Source organism: Akebia trifoliata, chromosome 13 (genome assembly GCF_017979445.1).
Source record: "Akebia trifoliata isolate Shusen 1 chromosome 13, ASM1797944v1, whole genome shotgun sequence".
In the NCBI taxonomy this organism is placed as follows: domain Eukaryota; kingdom Viridiplantae; phylum Streptophyta; class Magnoliopsida; order Ranunculales; family Lardizabalaceae; genus Akebia; species Akebia trifoliata.
The window spans coordinates 31,770,739-31,796,802 of NC_141387.1; the positions used below are offsets into that span (position 1 = coordinate 31,770,739).

Consider the following 26,064-nt stretch of genomic DNA (forward strand, 5'->3'; position numbering starts at 1 on the left):
ACATTTTTTACCTTGTTTGGTATTGGGCATGAGCTTAGAGGCATATTATTCTTGGTTTCATGTTTTTTAGGCTCACTCAGTACTATAGATGGGGTTTGATCCAATAAATGTAATATAGAAGTGGATATATCCCTAATCAAATGATATTTTACAGTTTTTCTTATCTTAGACAGTCCATTTACTATTGCAGACAAAAGGAAAATCATTTAAAACATAAGCAAATGTTACATACCAAGCGAAGTCAAAGATCATAAGAATGACTCATTCCTCCCCTTGTGTAATTTCCTCTTTAGGGTGTTACAAGAAAAGGTTGGTTTGGCAACAAAATTGCTCTAATTAAATTAACCATCAGTTTATGAGGATGTTTGTGTAAGATTGATGAACTCAAAAACATAACTAGAAAATCCTTATAATGTTACCTCCATTTGTTGCCCGTCAGATGAGACCACAAATCTATCTTCATCTTTTTTAGAAACACTTGTGCTGAAAACTATTACATTCAATCCAAAAGCCTTTCCGAATTGCACAGCCATATGACCAAGGCCTCCTAGTCTAATTACACCAAGAGATTTACCTGGTTGGTTTATCTTATGACGAATCATGGGACTATATACTATAATTCCAACACATAACAAGGGGGTTGCCGATGCTAATGGGTAGTTATCAGGTATTTTGTAGCAATACCTGTATGTGTACTCAGAGTCAAGGACGTTCAAGTGGATTAGTGGAAAAACTAAGATAAAAGTAGAAATTAATGCATCAAGGAAAAAAATGTGGGTTGAGGTAGTAAGAGTGGATATGAGCACACTAAAGAACCATTTTTTTATTCGAAAATGCTAAACCAACTTTGCTGGACAATGACCAATACTACGCTGACGTGGCAGTGAGTAGAGAACCACATTTTTTTTTTCCTTGTTAGATTCAGCACTGCCTTACAAATGAACTTGATAACATGTGAACACTCAGCTAGGAATGAATTTTTTGGAAGAACAGAATAATTACTATCCATTTTTTCAATTAAAAGAAAACAATCATATAAAGAGGAATATTTACATTTAAAGATTAAGTAGAAAGATTTGAAGTTGTTTTTACAGATCCGAGAAAAGATGATAGAGAAGAGAGAGAGAGAGATCTTACAGAGATCTATGTGATCTTGAACGTTTGATTGTTTATATTTTGTATCATTGTAGACTATGAAGGGTATATAATAGTCATTTGAAAAAAATAATTTTTCTTCTCTTCTCTTATGAATTCTAACCAAATAGGAGAAATTTGACTCTTTCTCTTCTCTTCTCTTTCAATCTAAATAGGGTGAAGAGAAACTAGTCTTCTCTTCTCTTCCCTTCTCTTCTCTTAATGAGTTTCTCTTCCCTTCCCTACCCTCAATCCAAACACAGCGCTAATGAGTTTATCTTCTCTCCACTTCTCTCAATCCAAATATAACCTTAAGATGTATATTTGGAAACTTGAGGAATCTCATATATATATATATATATACACACACATGTATTAACTTAATAAGGTAAGGAATCGAGAGGGAAACCTTCAATCATCTACAATATTAAAAGAAATGGCAAAATAAATTGATTCCGAATAGCCCTAGGTACCCATTGATTATAACCAAATCGATTTCAACTCTTATTGGTTATAGAACAACACTCCAATTCTTAAATTACTTATTACACCCAAAATTCTTAAATTATTTATCACACCCCAATTAAAAAAATTAAAACACACCACTCACACATTACTCAGGTTTGACTCAAATTATTATCTCAACATTAAAAACAGTATAACATTTGTTCAAACAATTTCAGTGCTTGTTTACATGTATGATTAGGATCACATATAATCTTAAACCCAAAAATAGAAATCTAGCCAGAAAAAGAAAAAAAAAAAAAGAGAGAGCTTCTATTGGCACCCAACTTATACTTATTCTCAACCATTTACTAAGAAAGTTATTATTGACACTCCCAACTTTTACTTATTACACCCCAATTAAAAATAAAGAAAGAGTCATGCTGGAGTAAAATTGAAATGTACATTGATTTTGACATTCTGATGTGGTGGTGCACACATGATCATAGATGATTTTCACTCGTATCTCAATGAAAAGCATCTATGGTTATGTGTGCACCACCACATCAGAATGTACAATCGATGTTCATTTTAATATTACTTCAACATTATTCATAAAGAAAATAAGCGAATGATCGAGAATACATAAAAGTTGGGGTGCCAATAAAATCTCTCTCTCTTTTTTTTTTTTTTTTTTTTTTTTCTGTTAGACTTCTATTTTCTAGGTTGAGATTATAATTTGAACCAAACCTTTGTAATATTTGAAGAGTGTGTTTTAATCTTTAATTGAGGTGTGATAAATAATTTAAGAAATTGGAGTGTAATAAGTAAATTTGGGGTGCCAATAAGAGCTATAGTGATCTAGTTACCCATACGTAATATGATCCAGACTATTTAAATCATGAAAAAAATATGTTTAATTGATAATAATCATGATGAATTGGCGACGGATAATAACTCTGGAGTATTGTAATAATATATACTACACGCAGTATAATAACATTACTCATAATAGGATGATGAAATCCAACGTCTTATCCAAAACCGCTGTTGGTAGGTCGTCGTCCCCCCCCCCCCCCCCCCCCCCACTTTACCACCTTATTATACCAGGGGCCGTTGTTGGAATTTCAGCCCACCGGAGCCCTTCTTTCTAATTTTAATAACTCTTTAACTGTTCTTCTTCTTCTTCATCTCCTCTACATTTTTTTTGTTTTGCTAACGTGAGCCATCGGTACAGGTTTAATCCCCCACCACCACATTTGCTAACGTGAGCCACTGGTACACAACACTCACCAATGCCGACTTCCATTCTCTCCACCTCTACCTCTCTCTTCCCCATCCCTTCATCTTCCAAAAACCTAATTTCATCTTTCGTTCCCAAAACCACCCTATGTCCCAAAACACGCATCTCGAGGCAGAGACGAACGACCATGACAACCGTTCAAGTCCGATCAACGGCTGCGATTGAAAAGGAGACACAAGAGGATGAACGACCAGATACGTTTTTGAGAGAATCAGATTCTCCATCGTTGACAACCTCTGGTTCGTCTTCGGTTAGGGCTCGGTTCGAGAAAATGATTCGAGATGCACAAGATAGTGTGTGTGAAGCGATTGAGATTGCCGATGGAGTTGGAAAATTTAAGGAAGATGTGTGGTCGAGACCTGGTGGCGGTGGTGGGATCAGTAGGGTTTTACAAGATGGAGGAGTTTGGGAGAAAGCTGGTGTTAATGTGTCTGTTGTTTATGGAATTATGCCTCCCGAAGCTTATAGAGCCGCCAAGGGTGAGGATTCGGCGGCCAAGCCGGGCCCTGTACCGTTCTTTGCGGCTGGAATTAGTTCGGTATGTGATTTTTGATTTCTTTTCGTTTTCGCAATAATTTGATTGTTTTCATGAGTTTTGAATGAGTTGAGTTGAAATTTGTTAAATTTATTTGGAATGGTGTTAATTATTGTTTTATTTTTATTGATTCTGCTTAAGCCATAGTAAAAAAGTCAGGGAAAATTTTGAAAAAAAAAACGAGTCTGTCAAATTGAGAAAAAATCAAGGAAAAAATAAAAAATGTACTATTATTTTAACATAATGTTAAATAAAATTACAATTTTTCATCTTAAAATATAATTTATAAAATGTGATTTTTGAAAGTTTTGTGAATAAGTCGGTGTTAAATCACCGATTGAAAGAATTGTGAATTAATCACTACTTTTTCACAAAAAAAAAAAAAATAATAATAAATCTACTTGGTTTCATACTTGGTACAACCCAAAGTCATCATTTCGAGGGTCTGCAGGAAGATCAAAAAATACAGGATTATATCAAGACTTATGTACAAAAAAATATGAGAATATCCTCAGGTGTCGAGGGAATTGCACGTATAGAGATTAAAAAAAGAATCGATCTGATCCAGGTCATACTCTATATGGGATTCCCAAAATTGTTAATAGAGGGTAGACCACGAGGAATCGAAGAATTACAGAACACTATACAAAAAGGATTTCATTCTGCGAACCGAAAACTTGACACAATTATAGCTTCCACACCTGTTTGTTTGGGATCATCTTCCAAATAAGGAAAGGGCAAGAGTTAAAGAAAGGGTGGTGATTCAACTCAAGATTTCTCGGGTACCCAATGTTGTATCAGACTACTTGTTCCCTTCTAGTTGGATCTCCAATTTTTTGGAATGCTCCAGATTCCACTTGAGCATCCAAATCTTGGTCAATACCAACACTTTAACCATTCAACCATGGATGCGTAGCAGGGATCATCATATATCATAAATAACCAAATTCCAATTGAAATGAAATCCTTAGGAGGAATCAATGAAGCATAAATCAATGACATGGCATCAATTCAAATCTTGGATCTTTGAATCAAGAGAGATTGAGAAGTCTCACAATTTCTGAAAAATGGGAGAATTTTGTCACTATGGTTAAAGCTATAAAGAGAGATGAAGGCAACTTGTTAAATTTGTTTCAATTTTGTAGTGTGATTGTTTAAAGTATTGACAAACCATTGAAAATCACATGGTATGAAAATGTGTATGACATATGTTCGAAACATAATGCAATGTAATGACAACCGATTCATAATCATATGGGAATTAAAGCAATATCCAATTGTGATAGTAATAAATCTAAGAGCCCATTACAATCATTAGTCAATGTTTGTGAAGCTTTAAATCCCTAACATGAGTCTGATAAGTGTTCCTAGGAATTGGCTTAGTCAGAGGATCTGCTATTATTTGGCCTGTGGATATATGTGAACGTCAGGTTCCTAGATTAGTGACTTTTAATTAGCATATTCTAGGCATACCTTTTATGCATGATGGTCTAATGGAAGGAATCAAAGTAGTGTCAAGTTGTTGTCAGTCGTTAGGAGTTCGGAAAGTCCAAATCGGATGTTAATGTTGATGCTACTGGAGTGACCAAGAATGTTTCCACGCCTTAGATCCTTTGGGGTACTAAACCCACAAAATACCCGACAATCTTAAAGAGAAGATAGGAGAGAGACTCAGATTTGTAAACCCAGGTTGTTTCGACTACCAACCTTGTTGAAATATTATTTCAAGATTTAGCTAAGTTTTGCTAATATTTGAGATAAGGTTTTGATGACAAAGGTAGTGGTAGTGAGATGAAATCATCTGCTTTGGAGCCATTAGGTGGGATTTATTTTTTATATATGAAGATTTGGATAATCTAGCCCGTGTCGTAAGAATCTTTTACCCGGAATCTTGCTTCTGCTTCCATTAATAAAATAGAATCCGACCAACTTTGAAGCGGTCAGGCCGCTTCAAAATTTTGGAGGAACCCTTACAAATCACCTTTTGTTTTCATTGCACGCCCCTATATTTTCATTAATATTTGGGATACCTCTGTGGAGACACCATGTGTCATCTAGGGGAGAGGGTTCTACAAATTTTTTGAAGCGGGATGGGTGCTTATAGTTTTAATGATGCTCCGGCTCCTAACATAGAGCTGCTTCCTGACACTTTTGGTAACTAATGGCATAATCTTAATAACTTATATTATTTATAAAAAGAATAGTAGGTCATTCAATTTGATTGCCAATGACATCAGTCATAAAGCATACTTTTTTTTTTTTTTGATTGGTAAGCCTGTTTTAATGGGACCAGTAACTTGGTGATTTGAGGAATTTGACCCAACTCTATGGTATCATTATGAGTAGACTTTAGTAATTAAGCTAGCTGTGACCTTCACTATACAACATAAGATATAATGTTCTTCTGGAGAAAATGAAGAATTTTTTAGGGAAATTAAATCTTATTCCTCTCTCTAGTTCACATCTAATAATATATCAGTCACAATAATTCTCTTAATTAGAGCAATAACTCATAGTACTCAACACTACTGAAAACTATTGAGAAGTGGCTTACTATATTAACAAAAAATGAAGCAATGTCTCTAGCTTGTCATGTTGTTACAGTGTTCTGGAAATTGAACCAAACTAGCCAGTGAACTGGCCCCAAAAGGTTATGGGTGACTATGAGAGTCTCGACCCAAATTTTTTATTATCAATGTACAAGTATTCCTGTTATTTATATTATAATGTATTGTTTTTGCTCATAACTGCATAACAGGTGCGTGTACATGTTTTTTTTTTTTTTTTCACTTTAGTTCCATTGTATAAAGCTAATAGTAAAAAGCACATTCGCTTGAGTTGCAAATTATCATGCTGTCATATAGTTTTGTTCATATCTCATATAGTTTTCTTCTTCTTTCCCTCCCCCACCTTTTTTTATATTTATTTTTTCAGGTTTTGCATCCAAAGAACCCTTTTGCACCAACATTACATTTTAATTATCGGTACTTTGAAACTGATGCTCCTAAAGGTACTCCAACTGCAAGTTACAATAGTTCCCATATTATTCTTGCAATATTGTACCATTTTCCTTTCAACTTCTTGTATGAGCATAACATAAAGGAGTTGTTTTCTTGAAGTTTGCTTCTTTTTTCTTTTCCATATAATGGCTTCTAGATTTTGTTTTGAGGAAATATAGAAGCACTTTAATATTCATCTGCTATTGTTTTATCCATTTTAAGTTTAATTGTTTACTGGATCTTGTACTGAAATAAAAGTAAATGGTACCCTAGAAGTGTGTCTCCTTTTGGTGAGTCACTGCTGGGATACTAATATACTATAATATCAATTACCAACATACACAGAAATATGTAAAGAAGATAAGTCAGTTCCAGTATTTAATAGGAAAAAAAGAGTCAAGAAAGGAAGTTGCACAACATATTGAAAATAGTAGCAGTTAAGCAGTTTTTGGGATATTTTTTGTTGTTGTTGTTGTATTTTCATCATAAAAGTGTCATTACAAACTTGTGTGACAATTGCATACAGAAATCACTGACTCAATTTTCTAATCATCTTTCAAGTCATACTAGGATTTTGAAATTGTGAAGTTAGTCATTTTTATTTTATTAGTTTAAATTGGATTATGGAACATGGACGGAGTCAAAGTTTTGATGAATGTTTTGGTTTGTCTCAAAATATTTTCATATTTTTAGGTTTGTCTCATAATGTTTTGGCTGAGGGTGGGGGGGGGGGAGGGGAGGGGAGAGCTTTGTTTTCGTTTTTGTTTTTCATTTTTTTTTTTTTTGGGTAAAATTTGAGTTTGGTTTACCACTCTCTTTTCAAAGTTTAGATCGATTAGATGCCCCCTTGACCTTGGTCTTCTCTTATATAGACTAATTCTAAGTGACTTAAATACGTTAATCTTCAATCTCTAGCTAAACAAACTCAATTTTTCCTCCCAAGTCGACCATCTTCAAATTATTTAAACTCTTATGGTAAATAACTTTTAATCCATTTCACATTATCTTCAATCCTTTGTTTTCAACCTTGTCTTAATCTTTTGAAGAAAAAAAATCCTGGATTTTTTTTTTACCCAAAATTCTATCAATTTTTTACCTCCCCAAAAGCTTTGAAGGTTGAAGTACACATAGTGTCCTAAGGTTGAAGATGATTGCTTTTGAAGGAAATTGTTTTTTGGGCTGATGATGTGCATTTCCTCTTGCTGTTAGTCATATTTTTACCTTTAAAATGCCTTCTTTAATATTACATTTTTGAAGTGAGAGCTTCCATTGCCACACCAACTTTTACAGTTTTACGAATGCCACCCCAAGATGCATGCTAATTGTTTGGTGATTTACATGACTTGGGGTGGCATTATTAAAAGTTGGTGTGGCTATAGAATCTCTATTTTAAAATATCAGTATGTTTTCTTCTTTTTGGTACTTGGTTCAGCATCTCTAGATTACATTCATGAATGAAATCATTTGTCTGTATGCATTTTAACTTACACAATGAGGTTTAGGATTTTACATTCTTTAACATATTGGTGAAATATGGGGATGCAGATGTGGCTGGAGCACCAAGACAGTGGTGGTTTGGCGGTGGCACTGATTTGACTCCTGCCTATATTTTTGAGGAGGATGTTAAGCACTTCCATTCGGTAATCCACAAAGCACAAGAGTGTGTTCTATCATTTTATGATCGAAGTTTAGCTTCTTTTCGTCTTTTACTATTATAATGAGAGAAGGTGGACTAGAACTGTTTCGACACCAAAATTCGAGTGGCCATAGCCTACTTTTATATTTAAATTTAATATAATCAGGGTCATTTTGGTAAAAAAATAAAAAGCAAGAAAATTTTAACCTATGACCGTATAAAAATGTTGCTTAGTTTTCAATATTACAAAAGTTTCCTTTTTTTACTGTGTAATCTTTTTTAATCAATATTTTAAATTACAAATAAGCCCTTTTGATACATCTGCGTTTGCACCTCAGCACATGCCACCTTCTAGTTGAAAATAATTTGCTATAAAAATTTCTGTATCAACTAAATGAATCTTTTTCTCATTCTTCTCATAAATTCTGGATTTTTTTTAAAAAATTTGACGAGTGATGTAGTCTAGTTGTGTTGACTTTTTGTAGTCACCACCCATCATTTTTTTTTTACACACACAAAACACATGATAACCACAAAATTTAGTATCTTAAAAAGAAAAAAAAATAAAAACCTTTTCTCGATTGATATAAGACCATTTAAAGGTTTTCCCTCTTTTCTTAGGATCTGTAAGAAGATAACCTCAATGGTTTGACTTCTCTGACATTGAATCAAACTAGTACATGAGTATCCTTTTTCTCTTCATCAACATTTCAGAGAAAATTTTGAGGGATATTGGTTGTATTTTTGTTTCCCCCAATTAGTGAAGCTTGTTCTCGTTATTCTTTTTTTCCGTTAATGCAATGACATCTGCATCCCCGAAGGGAGGTTGACATGAACTTTCCTGTGCAGGTTCAAAAAAGTGCTTGTGACAAATTTGACCCTAGTTTCTACCCAAGATTCAAAAAATGGTGCGATGATTATTTCTTTATTAAGGTATATGTCTGCCATTAAGTCTTCCAGTTATCATACCTTGCATGTTGTTACAAAAAGATGATAACGCACACTTGTTTTTTCTTTTGCAATTATTTTTGTTCTTGAATTCCTCAATTCATGGAAAATTGCTATCTTATTGTCCACCAAAACACACTACAATGTGTGCGAAAAACAAAATGTTCTTGATTGAAACATTTTGAGACAATCTGAAAGATTCCCAAAACATTGTGTTTTGGAGTCAATGTTTCATTCTGGTCTCGGTTGACACTGAATGTTTCACCAAAACATTCTGAAATGACACAAAACTTTGAACCATGTGGGGAACTATACTTGGGTTAGGTTGAACCTTTAGAAACGTTTATCACAATTACGGACTATTTCTTTTGGAACCGATGTTGTTTCTAAGTTTGTTGGAGGATGGACAAAGGTTGATGTCTATTGAAAAATTGTCAATAAAGTTTTGCTTCATTATTTAAGGCTAACATGCGTGCAGCACCGAGGTGAAAGGCGTGGGCTTGGAGGAATATTTTTTGATGACCTTAATGACTATGACCAAGAGATGCTTCTTTCCTTTGCTACAGGTAGTTCCTTTAGAAAATATAACGAAAATTTCATGTTCTGGTCTATTGCAACAATTTTTTTTTTCCGTGGTTTTCAGATCCTCATGTTTTGTATATTTTACTCTTGATGCTTTCTTGCAGAATGTACAAACTCTGTAGTTCCTGCGTACATACCCATCATAGAGCGACGAAAGGATCTGCCATTTAATGAGCAACACAAAGCTTGGCAGCAATTACGAAGGGGGCGCTACGTAGAATTCAACTTGGTAGAATGATTGCCTTTAAAGATCCAAACAGATATTACCTAATCACAACTCTTCTTTAAAATTAAGTTGAATTTAACCATCCTTTCATTGTTTTTTTTTTTTGGTCGACTACAAAGGTTTATGACCGGGGCACTACGTTTGGATTAAAGACTGGAGGTCGAATTGAGAGTATTCTTGTTTCTCTTCCGCTAACCGCACGATGGGAATATGATCATGTAAGCTTTCTTCTCAATTGGTGGATATTTTTTCATGAATCTTGATCAGATCCAAAAGAATTTGGATGGAGATAGTGAAAGCAGATATGAACTCACTAGGGCATATAATGGTTCAAATTTTATCTGAAAACGGAGTGATACGAAATCTGAATTTAGTGGGTTTGGACTCTTGAAGTAGGATCCGAATGATGAAATGGGTCAAATATGGTTTGACGTCCCTTGAAAGTATAGAAGTAAAAAAATGTTGAATGATACAGAATATCCAACCCAACCCAATTCGAGCAATTTGGTTGGACTGGGATCTGGGTCCAGATTAAGTGAAAGGTAAATGGTTCGGATATGGTTTTATCTAGTTGGATCTGAGTCAGATTTGGATACAGATCCGAATCCGGATAAAAAAAAAATCGGATCTAATTATGTATATACTCGGATCAGGCCTAGGTCTGACTAGAATTCACTTCCAATATTAAAAACTTATCTTTGGACAAAGTTAAATGAAAAAAAAAAAGCATGATTCATTTAGCTGACTCGAAAATTTTGGTATACGGCTTTGTTGTTGGTTGATGTGTTTCATGAATTCTTGATAAATTCACGTACTCATAATACTTCGATGTTTTACTTGCCAGCAACCTGAGAAGGGAAGCGAAGAATGGAAGTTGTTAGATGCATGCATTAACCCAAAAGAATGGATTTGATTTTCTTCTTCGAAGGAAAGGAAGCACCCTGATGTTTTGTAGCTAAGCCTGGTTTGTAATCACATTAGAGGAAATTTTAAGTTGTATTATCAAGTGTTATGGGATAAATAAATTATTTCCTTCTTTTTGTTTCTCACCATTGTTGCCATCTTTTGTGTTTCATCTGCAACTGCAATCTTAAACTTTGTTATCCTCTGCGTGCAATTTTGATGAAGTTTACACACATAAGCCAACGTGAGAAAACATAAGAGTAGAAGATCAGGATAAAGAAGAGCCATGAAAAAAAGAGTTTGTTAGCTCTCATTTGACCTAAATAATTCCATGGGTAATCTTTCCCAGGATCTTGAGCAACATATCATGATTGATTGATCTATCCTATCAAGATGATCAACATCACGTTAATCAACCCAATCGACAAGATGATCAACCTTATCGGCAATATTATCAACTCAATCAGCAAGATTGTTAACCCAATCAACAAGATGATGACTACATTGATTTAATGGTGTTATCCCCATCAAGAATGCTATACAACTAGAAAATTGATAACAATGGAAACTTATCGTCTCTCCTAGTCTTTATGATCTTTTACAAAAAGAGACTAACAATAATTAAACGTGAAGTTAATTGTCTTTGCAGTGTTACAATTGTAGTTGAACTTGTACATATTGTAGATTGATTGCAGATGGAAAATGGACAAATAATAAAAAATTTAGTAAGCAAAGTTCGTTCCACACGGACAATAGTTGATTCGGATCTTCTTTCGAATTGAAACCAAAATAGATTTTAAAAATCCAATTAAAAACAAAGTATAGAGAAATTACAGCTAAGAAGGAAAATGAAATTAAATTAAGAATTGAAGATGCAATGTAAATCTTAAAACGATCAAATCCACTTGAGCAAATCCTCTCCTTAGATCAATTTGTTATTTACTTGTCTCAATCCCTTCAACAAAACTAATGTTGATAGATCGGAAGATCAAGCCGTTAAATCCAAAATGAAATCTAAAAGTTTGTGAATAAATCGATAAGATGAAATTAAAGGATTTGTATTTGATGTTCTTGGTAAAGCATGGTTTAGCTTGAGCTTATCTAAGGATAAATCATCAAAATTAGGAAATCAAATACTCAACTCAATAATCCCTACTTAAGAATTTTCACAATAAAAACTATGAAGTATAAGGTAAATGACAAATTAACTATGCGAGAAAATATTGCTCCAGCTTCATTGACCACTCTAATGGAGGGTCTAGCCGTTGATGATCGCAATAAACAATAAATAAGAAAATAAAATAGAGATGAGAGATGATAAAGATGAAAGGTCTTTTTCATTGATCTTAAATCTGAACATTAGCTAGATCATCCTTCATTACAAAGCTTCAAAATAAACTAAGAATTAGACCTAAAGTTACAAGAAGAAATAAAAAAGAAAAGAGAAGAGAGGGTTCTTTAAAAGAACTCTCTCTTTCACAAAACATAAAATACAGAGCAAAATTAGGAATAAGGGAGAGGGCCTTTTATCTTTGAGACAATCCTTCTATTTATAAAATTTCTTTCAGGTTGAGGGTCAAATTTGCTCTAGTTGATGCGAGATAGATCCATCATTACAACGGCCAAAGGGTCTAGAAACTTTAGTACGAATCTCGAGACTAATCTCCCCAAGATTACCACTAAGCACCACAAGGTCACCGTAGTGCGGTGACGTGGCATATTTTTGCTCCGAGATTTGGGTGGATAATCCATCTTAGCTCGAGCATTGTAATGAAAACTATTTTCATTTTTATTCATCTCCGAATTTGACCTTTTTACCTGCAATTAATTAGAAATTATATTAGCTCTTTGAAATTGGTATATTTGTATAATTTGTGTTTATTTAAGGAGAAATAGCAATTACGTGTTGATAAATCTTGTGTAATTACGATCTCAAAAATGACTTGATGTGACCCTATTAGAATTCGTAATTCAAGATAAATTTGAAAAAAAATTCAAATCTTATAGTCTCAAATCTATATATGATATGATGTGTGGCCCCTCGATAAATGGATTATACCACTGTTGCTTAAATACTTTAGCTGCCTCAGCTACAATACACTAAAGGCTATATGTAGTAAACCTGCAAATGAAATCAAATGATTATTTGTATTCTTAGCTTGGGATTGGGAGGGTTGTTAATTCAAAGCCCTAAAGATTCTTAAGAATTTCAATATACAAGAGAATGCCCAAAATCAAGTTGATTTAGCTTACTGATATGCATATGCGATTGACATCTTTTTGTAAGAGACAATAAAAGGTTATGTTATGTAGAGTAAGATGATATCTTTTTGGAAGCTTATATTAAGTACAATTCGTTAATCATAACAGGTTGTACACTTAAAATAATATAAACGATTGGCATCTTTAACAAATTATCTTCCTTTTCATTACATTCTCAATGAGTTTCTCATCAATTTGACAATTATCACACATCTTACTTAAAAGGTTTTACCGTTTATAGACACCCCAATTTATACGATCCCCCTAGAAAAATTCAACCTTTCAAGAATCCTGAATTCGACTTCAAATAAAAGCCTATATGCCTTCAATAGGCCCACAGTCGACAATAATTGCAACTTGACATATTTTTCATACATGCATTATCTCATCTTCACTTAATACCCAAACCTTGTCCTTAACTCTCTACCTCAATCAAAACTCATCTCCAATCTAAGCTTACACCCATTTACTTGAGTCCAAGTATCCAAACCCATGGCCTATTCTAAGTCCAATTACAACCCAAGTCCAAACTCTAACCCTAACCTAAGACCTAAATATATAGTCCATTCTAGATCCATGCAAATAAAAACCCATGGTCTTATCCTTCTCCTGAAAAGAGAACACATGGAGGTCTTTCATAAGCTCCAACACCCAATAAGGATTTACATTGGTGGGCAACTCTTTAAGTTCATTGGAAGGTCAACTCTCTTGAAAAATCCCAAGAATGCTCAAGTTAACCTAAAAGATGCTTAGGCCTTTGGAAAAAATACCTTAGAGTTGTGAGAACTTCCAACTCTAACCTTAAAAGTTAGGAAAGTTTCAAATACATACATGGAACTCTTTCATTGACTCATTTCAAAAACATCTTCTTAGTCTTACTTTACTAAATATTTACCAAATGCCCTAAGCTTAACTTTATGCATGCCATTCTCCTATTAACCCTCCCAAAAACACTTTTGCCTCTTATTATTTACCTTAACTTATGAAGATAATTACATGAGACCCAATCTATCACCTTTCCACATATCTCTCTCATACATTCTCCCAAACTCACTTTCCACCTATCACTCTATAGCCACCAAATTTGTACCACATATCCTAATTCACATAACTTGACCAAATGACTTGATTTTAGAGGCCTAATGCCAAATTCCTTCATTTGTCCCCAAGAAAATTGCAAATCAAAAAGGTTTTCTACACCTTTCTCATATCATTTATCAAGCTCCCTAGGGTTGGATCATTCTACCCCTAAATTTTTTTTAAACTTTTACATAAACTCCCATTTTCCATGAGAAAGCCATGTTCTCAAACCCCAATCTCTTAACCCTAAACTCTACCCAATTCTCTACTCAACTCTTTCTAAAGCTTAAGCTCTCTAAAAATTTCGTACATCATTCTCTAACCTTTCACTCCTCAAAAAACTCTAAATTCTTCTCATCTTTTAAGAACTTTCATTGAAGATATCGAAAGAAGAAGAAAATATATAGAATACAAGGTGGGTTAGGATAGCTTACTTTGCAAAGTTTATTGTATTCCCCTCTCACCATTTTTCTATTACATCTCTTTATTTTCATTTTAGACAACCTTAAAATGTAATGGAGAACCCTACCTCATCTTGAGTAGGTTGAATTTCAACCTTGAGCATGGAATGCTTGAGGTGATTTTATTGAAAGAATAGGGGTCCCTATTAACCTTATTTCTCATGCATCATATTATACACAACACAAATGGATGACAATGATGGAAGGTTGTGTTTCTTATTTTAGGGGTTGAATCACTAAGTTCCTAGCTATAACATGCATACATTAAGGTCATGGTTATAATATTACTCCAATCATGAATTTTCCTAAAACCTAAACTAACATTTTAACTCATGTAAAAAGTGTAAACTCCATAGTGGTATCCTTCTCAATAGAATATCCCTTCGTGTTTCACATTAATATCAAACCCTTTTTTCAAAGGATACATTATTCACTAAATGCACTCACCATCTCCGTCATGCATCGTGTTCTTTAGAAAAAAACAAAACAAAAAATAACCAAGTTAAAGGTGGTTTGGTGGAGAGAATGGGGTGTCTAACACTTTTTTTATTCTCTAATCAAACCTCTTTACTTAGATCTTAGGTAGATTTAGAAAGATTATATCTTTTTCATTAATGAGAATGACTACAAATGCCATAAAAATTTGATTTTCAAATAAATTAGTTCGGATCCCTATTCGCTCCCATTTCTTAAAAAAATGATGGGGACTCAAACTATCATAATATTGAGGTTCACGTGATAAACATCTCATGCCTACACAATTCATTATTATTTGTATCTAAACTTCTCTTCAGAGTTTTCCTATCAATCTTCTTAGTTTTCTCTTAGTCATTCGTTAGACTTAATCTTAAGTTCTTTATCTTTCCTGTTACGACTACAATTGCATCATTAATTTTTGTTATTCTCTACCCGCAATATTGATGAAAGTTTACACATATCAGAAAATATGAAAAGATGGAATAGAAGATCAGCATAAAGAAGAGCCTCAACAAAAATAAGCTTTTTAGCTCTCATTTGACCTAAATGATTCAATGGGTCATCTTTCCCAAGATCTTGAGCCACCTATCATTATCTATCTATCCATCAAGATGATCAACAATCTATTAATCAATTCAATCGACAAGTTGATCAACCTAATTCACAATATGATCAACCTAATCAACAATATGATCAACTCAATGAACAAAATTATTAACTCAATCAGCAAGATGACGACAACATTGATTTAAGGGCCGTAAAAGATAATGTTGTTACCCCCACCAAGCATGTTATACAATTGGATAATTGGTAACAACCGAAACTTATTATCTATACATAGTCTTTGTAATCTTTTATAAATATAGATTACAATAATTAAAGGTGAATTAAATTGTTTATCTTGCGGGGTTACAATTGTAATTAAACTCGTTATCACTACATGAAAACTGGAAAATTCTACAGAAAAAATTGACGGGCCAAGGCTCACGAATTTTAGAATTTGAATTTGGACGGTCTAGGACCGTCAAAATTCTTGATGTTCCCAGATTTGATGGTTTAGAGTTGTCGAATTTCTCTCATCCTTCATTAATTTGACAGATTTGGCTCGTTGAAAAAAAATTTGACAATGAAAAATTCAACACCAATTCGACCTCTTGATCCGTCGAATTTTATGAAATTTGACGGCCCACGACCGTCAAATTTTGGCTTTCTTCACATTGTGTATTTAAGATGAATTTGAAAAAAAATTCAAATCTTGTAGTCTCTAATCGATATATAATAAGATGTATGGCCCCCAATGATAGTGTTATACCACTGTTGCGGTGGTGTAACCTAATACGGTGGTATGACCTAATCATCGGTGGCCACACATCCCAACACATCTAGATTGGTGATTTAAAGGATTTGAAATTTTTTCAAATTCATCTTCCATGATAAATTCAATTACAATTGAAACGCGGCAAGGGAAACAATTAACTTCACCTTTAATTATTGTAATCTATATTTGTAATAGATCATAAAGACTAGGTATAGATGGTAAGTTTCAGTTGTTATCAATTATCTAGTTGTATAACATTATTGGTGGGGATAACATTATAATCATTTGTGGCCCTTAATCAATGTCGCCGTCATCTTGCTGATTGAGTTAATAATTTTGTTCATTGAATTGATCATATTGCTGATTAGGTTGATCAGCTTGTCGATTGAATTGATTAACGTAATGTTGAACATCTTGATGGGATTGATTGATAATGATATCACTATGGGAAAACTAAAAAATTTGACAAGAAAATTCGATGGGCCAAAGCCCACAAATTTTAGAAAACGAATTTTGATGGTTTATGGCTGTTGAAATTTTTGATGATCCCCAATTCGATGGCTTAGAGTTATTAAATTTCTCCCATCTTTCATTAATTTAACGGTTTTGGTCCGTGGAAATTTTTTTTTGATAATGAAAATTTTGACGCCTTGGTCCTTCAAATTTTATGAAATTCGACTACCTTGGACCGTCAAATTTTATGGCTTTTTTCACGTTGTGTATGTGGCTCAAGATCTTGGGAAAGATAACCCATTGAATCATCATAGTTAATTGAGAGCTAAGAAGCTCACTTTGGTCGAGCATTTTCTTTATTTTGATCTTTTACTCCATCTTTTCATATTTTCTTATATGTGAAAATTTCCGTTGATATTGTGAGCAGATGATAACAAAGATTAGTGCTGTAGTTATAGACGTAACATGAAAGATAAAGAACTTAAGATTAACTCTTACGAATGATTAAGCGGAAACTAAGAGAATTAAGAGGAAAACTCTGACGAGAAATTTAGATACGAATAATGATGAATTGTGCAGACATGAGAAATTCATCACTTGAGCCTCAATACTACGATGATTTGGAGTCGTCATCATTTTTTTTAGAAATGAGTGTGAATGAGCATCCGAATTAGTTTCTTTGAAAATTGATTTTTATGGCATTTGTCGCCACCATTTGGGTTGATTATATTTCCCAAGATATTAAGCCATATATAATGATCGATTAACGTAATCGAGAATATAATCAACTCAATCAGCAAAATGATTAACTCAATCAACAACATTATTAACCCAATTAATTAACTAGATGACGACAACGTTGATTAGAGGCTGCAAATGAAAATAATATTATCCCCACCAAGAATTCAATACCTAGTCTCCAATCTTGCGGTGTTGCAATTGTAATTGAACTTGTTATTTAAGATGCATTTGAAAAAAAATTTAAATCTTATAATCTCCAATCTATATATGATAAGATATGTGGCCCTCAATTATTATGTTATACCACCGTTTCGTAAATGCTTTAGTTGCTTAAGGCATAATAGTTTAAACAGCGTAAGTATTAAACTTGCAAATGAATTCAATTAGTTATTTGTATTCTTGGCTTTAGATTTTCGAGCGTTGCTTAATCAAAACCCTTAAAATTCTTAAGAATTTTATTATACAAGAGAATGACAAAAACTAAGTCTATTTATCTTATTGTTCGTGAGCTCATTTTTCGATTTTTCTATATGGTCCATATTTCAAAACCGGAATTCTATATGGTCATTTTTCTAGTAATGGAGACTCACCGACTTAAAGATTTTTCCCAAAATACGTTAAAGTTATGTCAGAATTCCAATTTCAGTACATTGTTCACTTTAATTCTCAAAACATGTTTTCTTAGTGAATTTGTCACTTTTATAATCAACCAATTCATTGATAAATTACCAGCGAGATCACTGGTATGAAAAAATCACTAGTATTTTGCCTACGAATCTGTAGATAATGAAAGTAACGAACTCACGAATTTGTAGATTATAAAAGTGACAGGTTCGCTAAAAAACATGTTTTGGGAATTAAAATGAACAATGTACCAAACTTGGAATTTTGTCATATTCAACACATGAAATAGAGATTCACCCAAAGAACTATCACACATCTTAATCAAATGGGTGGCCGAGTGGTAGCACTTTGAAATCAAGGGGTGTGCTCTCCCTGTGGTCTCAAGTTCGATTCCCACCGACTACTAATATCAGTGGTCACGGACCGCAGGATTAAAATCCTGTTTCGCAAGCCTTGTTTAGGGGAGGAGGGAATAGTTGGTGCGCGTAAACTAACCCAGATACTCTTCTAATAAATATATATATCACACATCTTCGGGTGGTGTTAGCAAAAGTTTGTGGTATGCCGAGCAAAGACTTATTTATTTACCCAATTCTGAGTATGGCAATAAAAGCTCTCATAAAAATTGAGAAATGTATTCCTTATTAACTTACCAAGAGTCGTTTAGCTCAAATGGATTACCACATTAGCAATCCAACACCACAACGCATAGGTCCCAAAAACTAAAAAAACAAAAAACAAAAAAAAACTTTCAATTATTTTGAAATTGGACGAATGCTGAAGGGAACTCCTGAATTTAAAATTAAAATTCAATGGTGAAAATAAATTTTTTTTTTTTTTATTTTTTTCAAAATTAATATAATTTTGTCCTATACAATTCTGTGAGATTGGATCATGTTCTTAGATGCCACAAGGTGAGGTTAACAACCCATAGTAAGGGTGGAATTCTTACTAACTTAATAAGGCTAGTCAGACTAAAAAAAATGGTTATTTATTTTTTTTTTTAAGGAGCAAATAAAATAAAATAAATAAATAAACAAAAATAAATCAGGAAAAACATTTCTTATTATTTTTACTGAACTCATTAAAGACAAATTTTACCAATAATAAAAAAGAAAAAAGGACACAATCCATATAAGAATGAACCTTGTTTTGAACTTATGTACATTTGCATAATATATTACTTCTCCCTTCTCTCTTTAATCGGCAATGGTGGTTCCATCTCCATCCCAATAACTTCATCATCCCTTAGTTTCTCCATTACTTCGATTTCTTTCTCACTTTCTTTTCCCCATAATGTCACGTACAAGCCCACAAATATCAAAATTATCCCAATCAAACTGAAAATGATTTTATTTTATTTTATTCAAGAAAATAAAAATGAGAGTATATGAGAGCAAATTTATTGAATATCTAATAAGCAAACAAAAAAGGAATATAGTAGTTGGTGAGAAAATGGGTTTCCATGAAATGAAATTTTCTATGCTTTTTTATTGGAAAAATCATTTTCATGGAGAAAATAATGGGGGTAGGCTAGGGCTTGGGTCTGGCCAGACCGATTTACAAACTCTAAGACCGAGTCCGACCCACGACCCTAAAGGGTAGCAATATTTGGATCGGGTTTGGGCTTTTTAACAAAAAAGAAAAGAACAGTTAGGGTAGGGGAGCATTGGCTGTTATGGAACTAATGGATCAGATCAGACCTGAATCCGATCCAATATGGTTTTGATCATAGAAGGTTCCGATATGATAAATTAGATCAAATCTTGATCAATCATGTCCTGATCCCGGATAAAGATCTAATCCGATAAAATGTTAGACAATATATAAATTCTATTATATGTTTGTTTAAATATATAAAATGTATTTAGATTTTGTACATCAAATTGGATTTTAGCCGACCCAAACCCAGACCCAATCCAATTGTTATTGCATCGGATTTGGATCTTAGTATAAGCTTCAATAAAACCAGATCATTAAGAACCTAATATGATATTTATCGGATTGGTACCAAATCAACCTCAATCCGATCTAGACCTGATCCAATCCATTGTCAGCCTCTTTGGAAAGGAAAGTATAGAGTCGAATCACCGGATTTCAAAAATTATACAGAGTCATTCTATAGTGACTTCCCACGACATTGCATTCAACAATGCGTTGATGTGGTTGTATGCACAGAACCATAGATTCCTTTCACTCATATCTCGAGGAAAAACATTTATGATTTTTGTGGAGGATATTTTTCGAACAAGTGACATGTGGCAATCTCGAGGAATTGTAACCGAATAATCGAATTGTGTGATGAGTTAATCGATCTCCCAAGCGACACTGATGTGAAGGTCGGAGAAAATCCCGTAAAATCTGGGGCATTAGGTGTAACTGCTCTCGTAGAAATCAAGGCGAATGGCTAAGCAGGTGCAACTACTCTGGCGGGAATCACGAAGGAAATCTAGAAAGATTTAAGGGCAAAAAACTCTATAAGTACCAGAGGGCAGCATGCCAAAAAGGTATGAAAAATCCTCTCTGACAATAATACACTAGGGGATAGGTACTAAAACTTCTAACTTGGACGTTGAAGTGATTTTGTTGTAGGTCCTCCCACAAGAACAAAAAAAGGGGGAAAAATTACTTTAGGGAGAATCTCGAGATGGAGTTAGTTTTTGCATCCACAATTTTATATATACTCCACATCACTGCAGTGTTGTAGGAAGTCACTTCATAATTTTTCAAACTATAAATTTACCTTCCCAAGTGTAGGGCTTCTCCGAACATGAGCACTCCCATTACAGCTACTATTATGGTGCATAAAGGCTGGAAAGCTGTAAGGAATACTGGACCTCTTTTCCGTATCACCAGCGTTTGAACGTAGGTTGTCACTCCAAATATCATAATTCCCTGCAATGTCTTTATTGTTATGGATTTTCTACCATGTCCCACGCATTAAAAGAAGAGAACATTACGAGAACAGGCATGTTTTAGGTAAAAATTACTTGCCCAACCGTATTTTTAAAATATATATGAAATACACCCATTTTGATAATTTATTTTTACCAAAATGGGTACTTACTGTATGGTCACCCTGACACATGTGATTTTACTGTTTTAGCCTTCATAAGAGACCATGTTTATTTTTCCACAAATTATGGAAAGCCCAAAACTACTGATTTAGGATTTATTTCAGTTTGAAAACAATAATATAAAGTTAATTCAAATAAATGGGTACCCTTTCTAAGGAAAAAAAAGGGTTAAATTGAGTTTAATATCATCTTAGAAGATATCCATTTTGGTAAAAGTAAATAAGAAAAATGCTGAAGTAACATTAAAATATATATTGATTCTCACATCACTGACCTTGATATACGTGCAAAATCACAAATACTTTTCATCGAGATACGAGTAAAAAACATCTATGATTATGTATACATCTCCACATCAGCAATGTGAGAATCAATGTACATTTCAATGTTACTCCAACACAACTCAATAAATAAATAATAAGAATGGTATAATTGATGTTATATGCCCTTCACCGTAGTCTTTTGTGAGATACTAAGAAATTTTTCCCAATGCCCCCATCATCGAAAAAAACTTTGAAGTGGCCAGTCGGCTTCAAAATTTTGAAGAAACCCTTTATGGCCTGAAATAAATCAATAAAGTTACGTGTCATGATGCAAGGAGGGTTCCTTTAAAGTGGGACTTCTCAACATCAACCTCTTGCCAAAAATTCTAGATTTATTATTATTATTTTTTTTTTTTTTCAAAATCTAGTCTTAGACCCACAGGTTAAAGAAAAATAGACCAATACACGGAAAATGCTTTTATTCAAGAAAACATGATTTGTAGGTTTGTAAGTGAATGATGGAACATTATTACGGAAAAAAATATTTTCTTGAAGAAATTTTTTTTCTCTCCTTGGAGGAAAATATTTTCCCACCCAAGCTCCATAGGAAAAAATGATTCTTGGAAAATCGAAAAGCTCAAAAAACCAACTCTCCTTGTAGAGGTGTCTAGGTGCAATCACAAATAGTCAAATATATTTTATGGAAAAAATTCTTTTCTCATAATCATTTTTTCAAGAAAGTGGTCATACACACCTTAAGGTGTTTGTATAATTGCACATAAAACGTTTTCATGGAAAATATGAATGTCTCAAGAAGATAGTCTAAAAAAATAAATTGCTTGACAAAATAAATTCCATGTTTGATGGCACCTAGGAAAATGTCAAAAAGAGTTAGATTTTTAGTTTTGGGGTTAGGGTTGATGTTGAGAGAACAACATCATGAGATGGGAAAATCATTTTCATGGGGAGGGGAAAATTTGTTTGGACCGAGAAGAAATAGTTTTCCCACAAAATGTACAATCATACATCGAAAAAAAAAATTTATTTTTCTTTTACAACCATGCATATATAAAGATTAGATGGAGAATCTTACAGAATAGATGGGAGCGAGAAGACTAATAGCCCCCTTCAACCTCCATGAAGAAGCTTTACGATCCAAGAACAACGTTACGATTGTTGCTTGCAATGTCCCCATTAAGCATGTTAATGAGGTAAGAGTGATTGGGGCCGAATATTTCTTGATTGTTGAAGTCTGTGTGACAATTCAATTAATCATTGATTTATGCTCATAGTTTGAAACTCATCGTGTCAAACTCCTAATTTATCTTAGTCCAATGGACTTAAATTAAATATTCATATTTCAATATATATATATATATAAAGTTCATCAAAAGTAACAAAAATATTCAATGAATTTCGAGGATCCAAAATGATTTGCGACACAAGATAATTCATTCTGTACCAATTCATGAATTGATTATTCAAATTGGAAAACGAAGGATTAATTAATAGGCCAAATGTAAAAAAATTGCAACATTGATGAAAGTAAATTACCATTTTGCCCTTAATCCATCACTTACTTGCAAGATATAAAAAGCTGCTAATGAAAGGTAAGAAGTGGCAAGCAAGAGGGAACCTTTGATCCAGTCCTTCTCCATGAACACCTTTTGAGTAGAAGAACCATGAGGATGTCGCAATGGGGAAATTACATTAATACCCTTATACAAGGTAATGAGTGTAGCACCAGCCAAGGCCACTAGAGTTCCCCCAATCTTTGCTTGGCTACTTCTTTTTCTAATATCAACTTTCTCCATCCTAAATTCACAAAATCCCATAACAAATTCAATCTACCCAATAAGATAAGGACAGGTGGCATACATCACAATTCAATTGGTCCCGCATAGAAAATCTCCTATATTAAGACTATTTCCAAATCAGTTTTTTGAAAACTAGATCGATTAACCAATAAGTGTTGGACGTAGTGGCCAAAGCCTTCCTCCACAAAGCGAGAGGTCTAGAGTTCAAACCCCATTGTTGGCCATCGTCAGGGATTTTCCCGAAAGAAGGTCCAAACACTTTGGTTTCCAAAACGAAAATAAAAAACTAGACTAAAATCTGACTAGATCCAATTGAATTTTGTAATTAAACAGTATAATTGGATATTAAAATTTTAAATAGAGATAGTTTAAGAAAGAAACCCATACGTATGTTATATATTAAGCATAGGGTTGGGTTCCGTTGACTCGAGAAATAACACAAGATCTTGACCCAGACACCTTGGTTTCCAAAAATAAAATAAAAAACTAGACTAAAACCCGATCAAATCCAATTGGATTTAGTAATTAAATAGTTTAATTGAAACCTGACCAAGATCCAATTGGATTTAATGCTAATGTTCAAGATTTCATGGGAACATTAGCATTCTCTAATACTTTTTTCCCCTAAAAATAGCCCTATCAATTTTTCCTTTGAGTGAAAAGATAAGAGTATATTAGTCTTTTTACATAATAAATTTTCAATTACATAATAAATACTTGTTTCTCACATAATAAAGGTTAAGGGCATTTAATCTTTAAAATTAAATGTCTTGTTTGCAATAAATGATTTGGCAATCAATGCAAACAAGTATTTATTATATAAAAGACCAACATATTATTATTTATTTATTAAAAGATAAAATGAATAGGAATATTATTAGAAAATGTTTATGTCCCCATGAGGTCTTGGACCTTAGCATTTCCCATATATATATAAATGAAGACAATTTAGGAAAGAAACCCATACACATTTTATATATTAAACGTAGGGTTGGGTTCTGTTGAATCAAGAAATAACACAAGATCTTGACCGCGTAAATACAAAACCAAATGGTTTAAAATTATCGTAGAGATAAATATCATTGAGATATGTTACCAGGATTCACATAAATCCTAACCATTGGATGATGTGCATACACAGTTGGGATCGTGTATTATTTCTTAAGTCAACAAAATCAGACCCTATATTACATGTAAGTTGATTCAATCAAATTAAGGTCTAATCATCATTATGATTTTTAAACATCGGTTTTCATCAAACTTACGAGATAGCATACTAAAACATAGGGTTGAGATCGTCTGATCATGATGAGTTGTTACAAAGGAGATCTTTTTGGTGGAACCCTAATATTGATATAGCATGAGCCTTCAGATTATATGAAGTTATACCTACATAGAATTGCCAAAATAAATGTAATTGATGGAAGAAGATTTGCCATTGAGGATGCAATTGTTGGTGAAGAATATTCTAGTCCTGCGAAGTACATCGTCCTTCCTAATACTGGTCTGAAACAAATTAGAATAAAACGTTACTAACTTCATAATTAAACTTAAATTAATGCTAATTAAAGGATGTTTGGAAACAGCTACAATTTGATTATGATAAGACTATGCTATACTTGGAGGAAATACTTTTATTCTGGACAGATTTCAGGCATTAATCAATTTGATTAATATCATTTTAAAAAGATCTAGGTTTTGATATTAATATACCATGTAACAAGTTCCTGAACCCAAGATGGGTACATCATGAAGGCACATACCATTGTATGGCTGGATGCATGTACATGGTCATACTTACCCTAAAAGGCCCAATAAGAAGATATTGCGGAAGATTGTTATATTAATCATGGATCCATTAGTCCTGCAATGAAGCATTTAAGAAATTAAAATAATTATTAAGCCATTTGATTGGTCATATATAGGACATTTCCTTGTTAGTTGATATAAAATGATTGTAACCATCAAATATAGAAAAAAAAAATGAAAAATGAAAAATAAAAAAATGAATCAATGATGATGACGGAGATGAGTATGATCATCATTAAACTGATTTGGCCAATATATACTAGATTTATTAAAATATATAAATAATTTTAAATAATTAAAACATAATTTTAAAACTTGACTTGAATGTTTATCGAATTGATTTAACTCAAAAATTAATTAGCAAGTCAATAGACATGAATTAATTAACATTATATTGAAAAATAGAAGAAAGGGAAGAGATCTAGAGGCAAACCGTTCAAAGAGTAGGACGAGAAGAGCAGTGATTAAGGTTCCAATGGCGTGACCGTAAACCACAAGGACATATCGACTCATGCCTTTGTCTAGTGAGACCTTAGAAACTATGTTGTACCCAGCAAAACAAAAATTTCCAAATATGTTTAAGATATAAGGCTGCAAACATTCCCATATTAAAAGATTTCTTCTTCCTCCTCCGTCAGTCCTCTCTTCTTCTCCCTCCATCTCTCTCTCTCTCTCTCACACACACATACATAGTTACTTGCTCTTGTATTATAAGTCTTTCTTACATGTGTAATTCCCACTTCAAATCTTTTAAACATATCTGAGATACCCCCTGTGTTTTCAAACTGATAACCTGCAGCCCTTGACCTCAGACTCTTTTGATCGACAATATGAAATGATCTAAATGTCCAAATCTTCAACATCTAATTTTAGAAAGAAAAAAACCTTTGATTGTCCTTCCCAAAATCAGTCATCTCCAACCTTGACATCTTATTTACCTTAACCGATATACCTCAAGAGTGAAAGAGGATT

At 33.3% G+C, this 26,064-nt stretch overlaps 2 protein-coding genes across 2 annotated transcripts; one reads left to right on the forward strand and one right to left on the reverse strand.

The window, feature by feature from the left end:
- The first annotated feature begins 2,659 nt into the window (after positions 1–2,659).
- On the forward strand, positions 2,660–10,856 carry LOC147388326 (oxygen-dependent coproporphyrinogen-III oxidase, chloroplastic-like). The gene is made up of 8 exons (XM_086420811.1): positions 2,660–3,419; positions 6,351–6,426; positions 7,961–8,055; positions 8,901–8,984; positions 9,478–9,565; positions 9,686–9,810; positions 9,927–10,025; positions 10,652–10,856. The coding sequence occupies exons 1-8, from the start codon at positions 2,874–2,876 to the stop codon at positions 10,718–10,720; spliced, it is 1,182 nt and encodes a 393-aa protein (XP_086276937.1). The 5' UTR covers positions 2,660–2,873; the 3' UTR covers positions 10,721–10,856.
- Positions 10,857–20,495: 9,639 nt separating this feature from the next.
- LOC147388327 (WAT1-related protein At5g07050-like) lies at positions 20,496–25,763 on the reverse strand. Its single transcript, XM_086420318.1, has 7 exons — positions 25,526–25,763; positions 25,085–25,147; positions 24,673–24,789; positions 23,047–23,281; positions 22,560–22,718; positions 20,870–21,049; positions 20,496–20,552 (listed from the first exon to the last, which is right to left on the reverse strand). Exons 1-7 carry the CDS (start codon positions 25,750–25,752, stop codon positions 20,496–20,498), a joined length of 1,038 nt encoding a protein of 345 aa, XP_086276444.1. The 5' UTR covers positions 25,753–25,763.
- Between the last annotated feature and the right edge of the window lie 301 nt (positions 25,764–26,064).

Bases quoted from the DNA above. Each gene is read 5' to 3' on its own strand.
- LOC147388326 (XM_086420811.1), top strand. From the start codon at position 2,874: ATGCCGACTTCCATTCTCTCCACCTCTACCTCTCTCTTCCCCATCCCT. The intron at 9,566-9,685 runs GTAGTTCCTTTA...GCTTTCTTGCAG, and splicing joins GCTTCTTTCCTTTGCTACAG to AATGTACAAACTCTGTAGTT. The intron at 9,811-9,926 runs GTAGAATGATTG...TCGACTACAAAG, and splicing joins GCTACGTAGAATTCAACTTG to GTTTATGACCGGGGCACTAC.
- LOC147388327 (XM_086420318.1), bottom strand. From the start codon at position 25,752: ATGGAGGGAGAAGAAGAGAGGACTGACGGAGGAGGAAGAAGAAATCTT. The intron at 25,148-25,525 runs GTTTGCCTCTAG...GCTTCATTGCAG, and splicing joins CTCGTCCTACTCTTTGAACG to GACTAATGGATCCATGATTA. The intron at 22,719-23,046 runs GTAAGTGATGGA...ATTGTCACACAG, and splicing joins CAGCTTTTTATATCTTGCAA to ACTTCAACAATCAAGAAATA.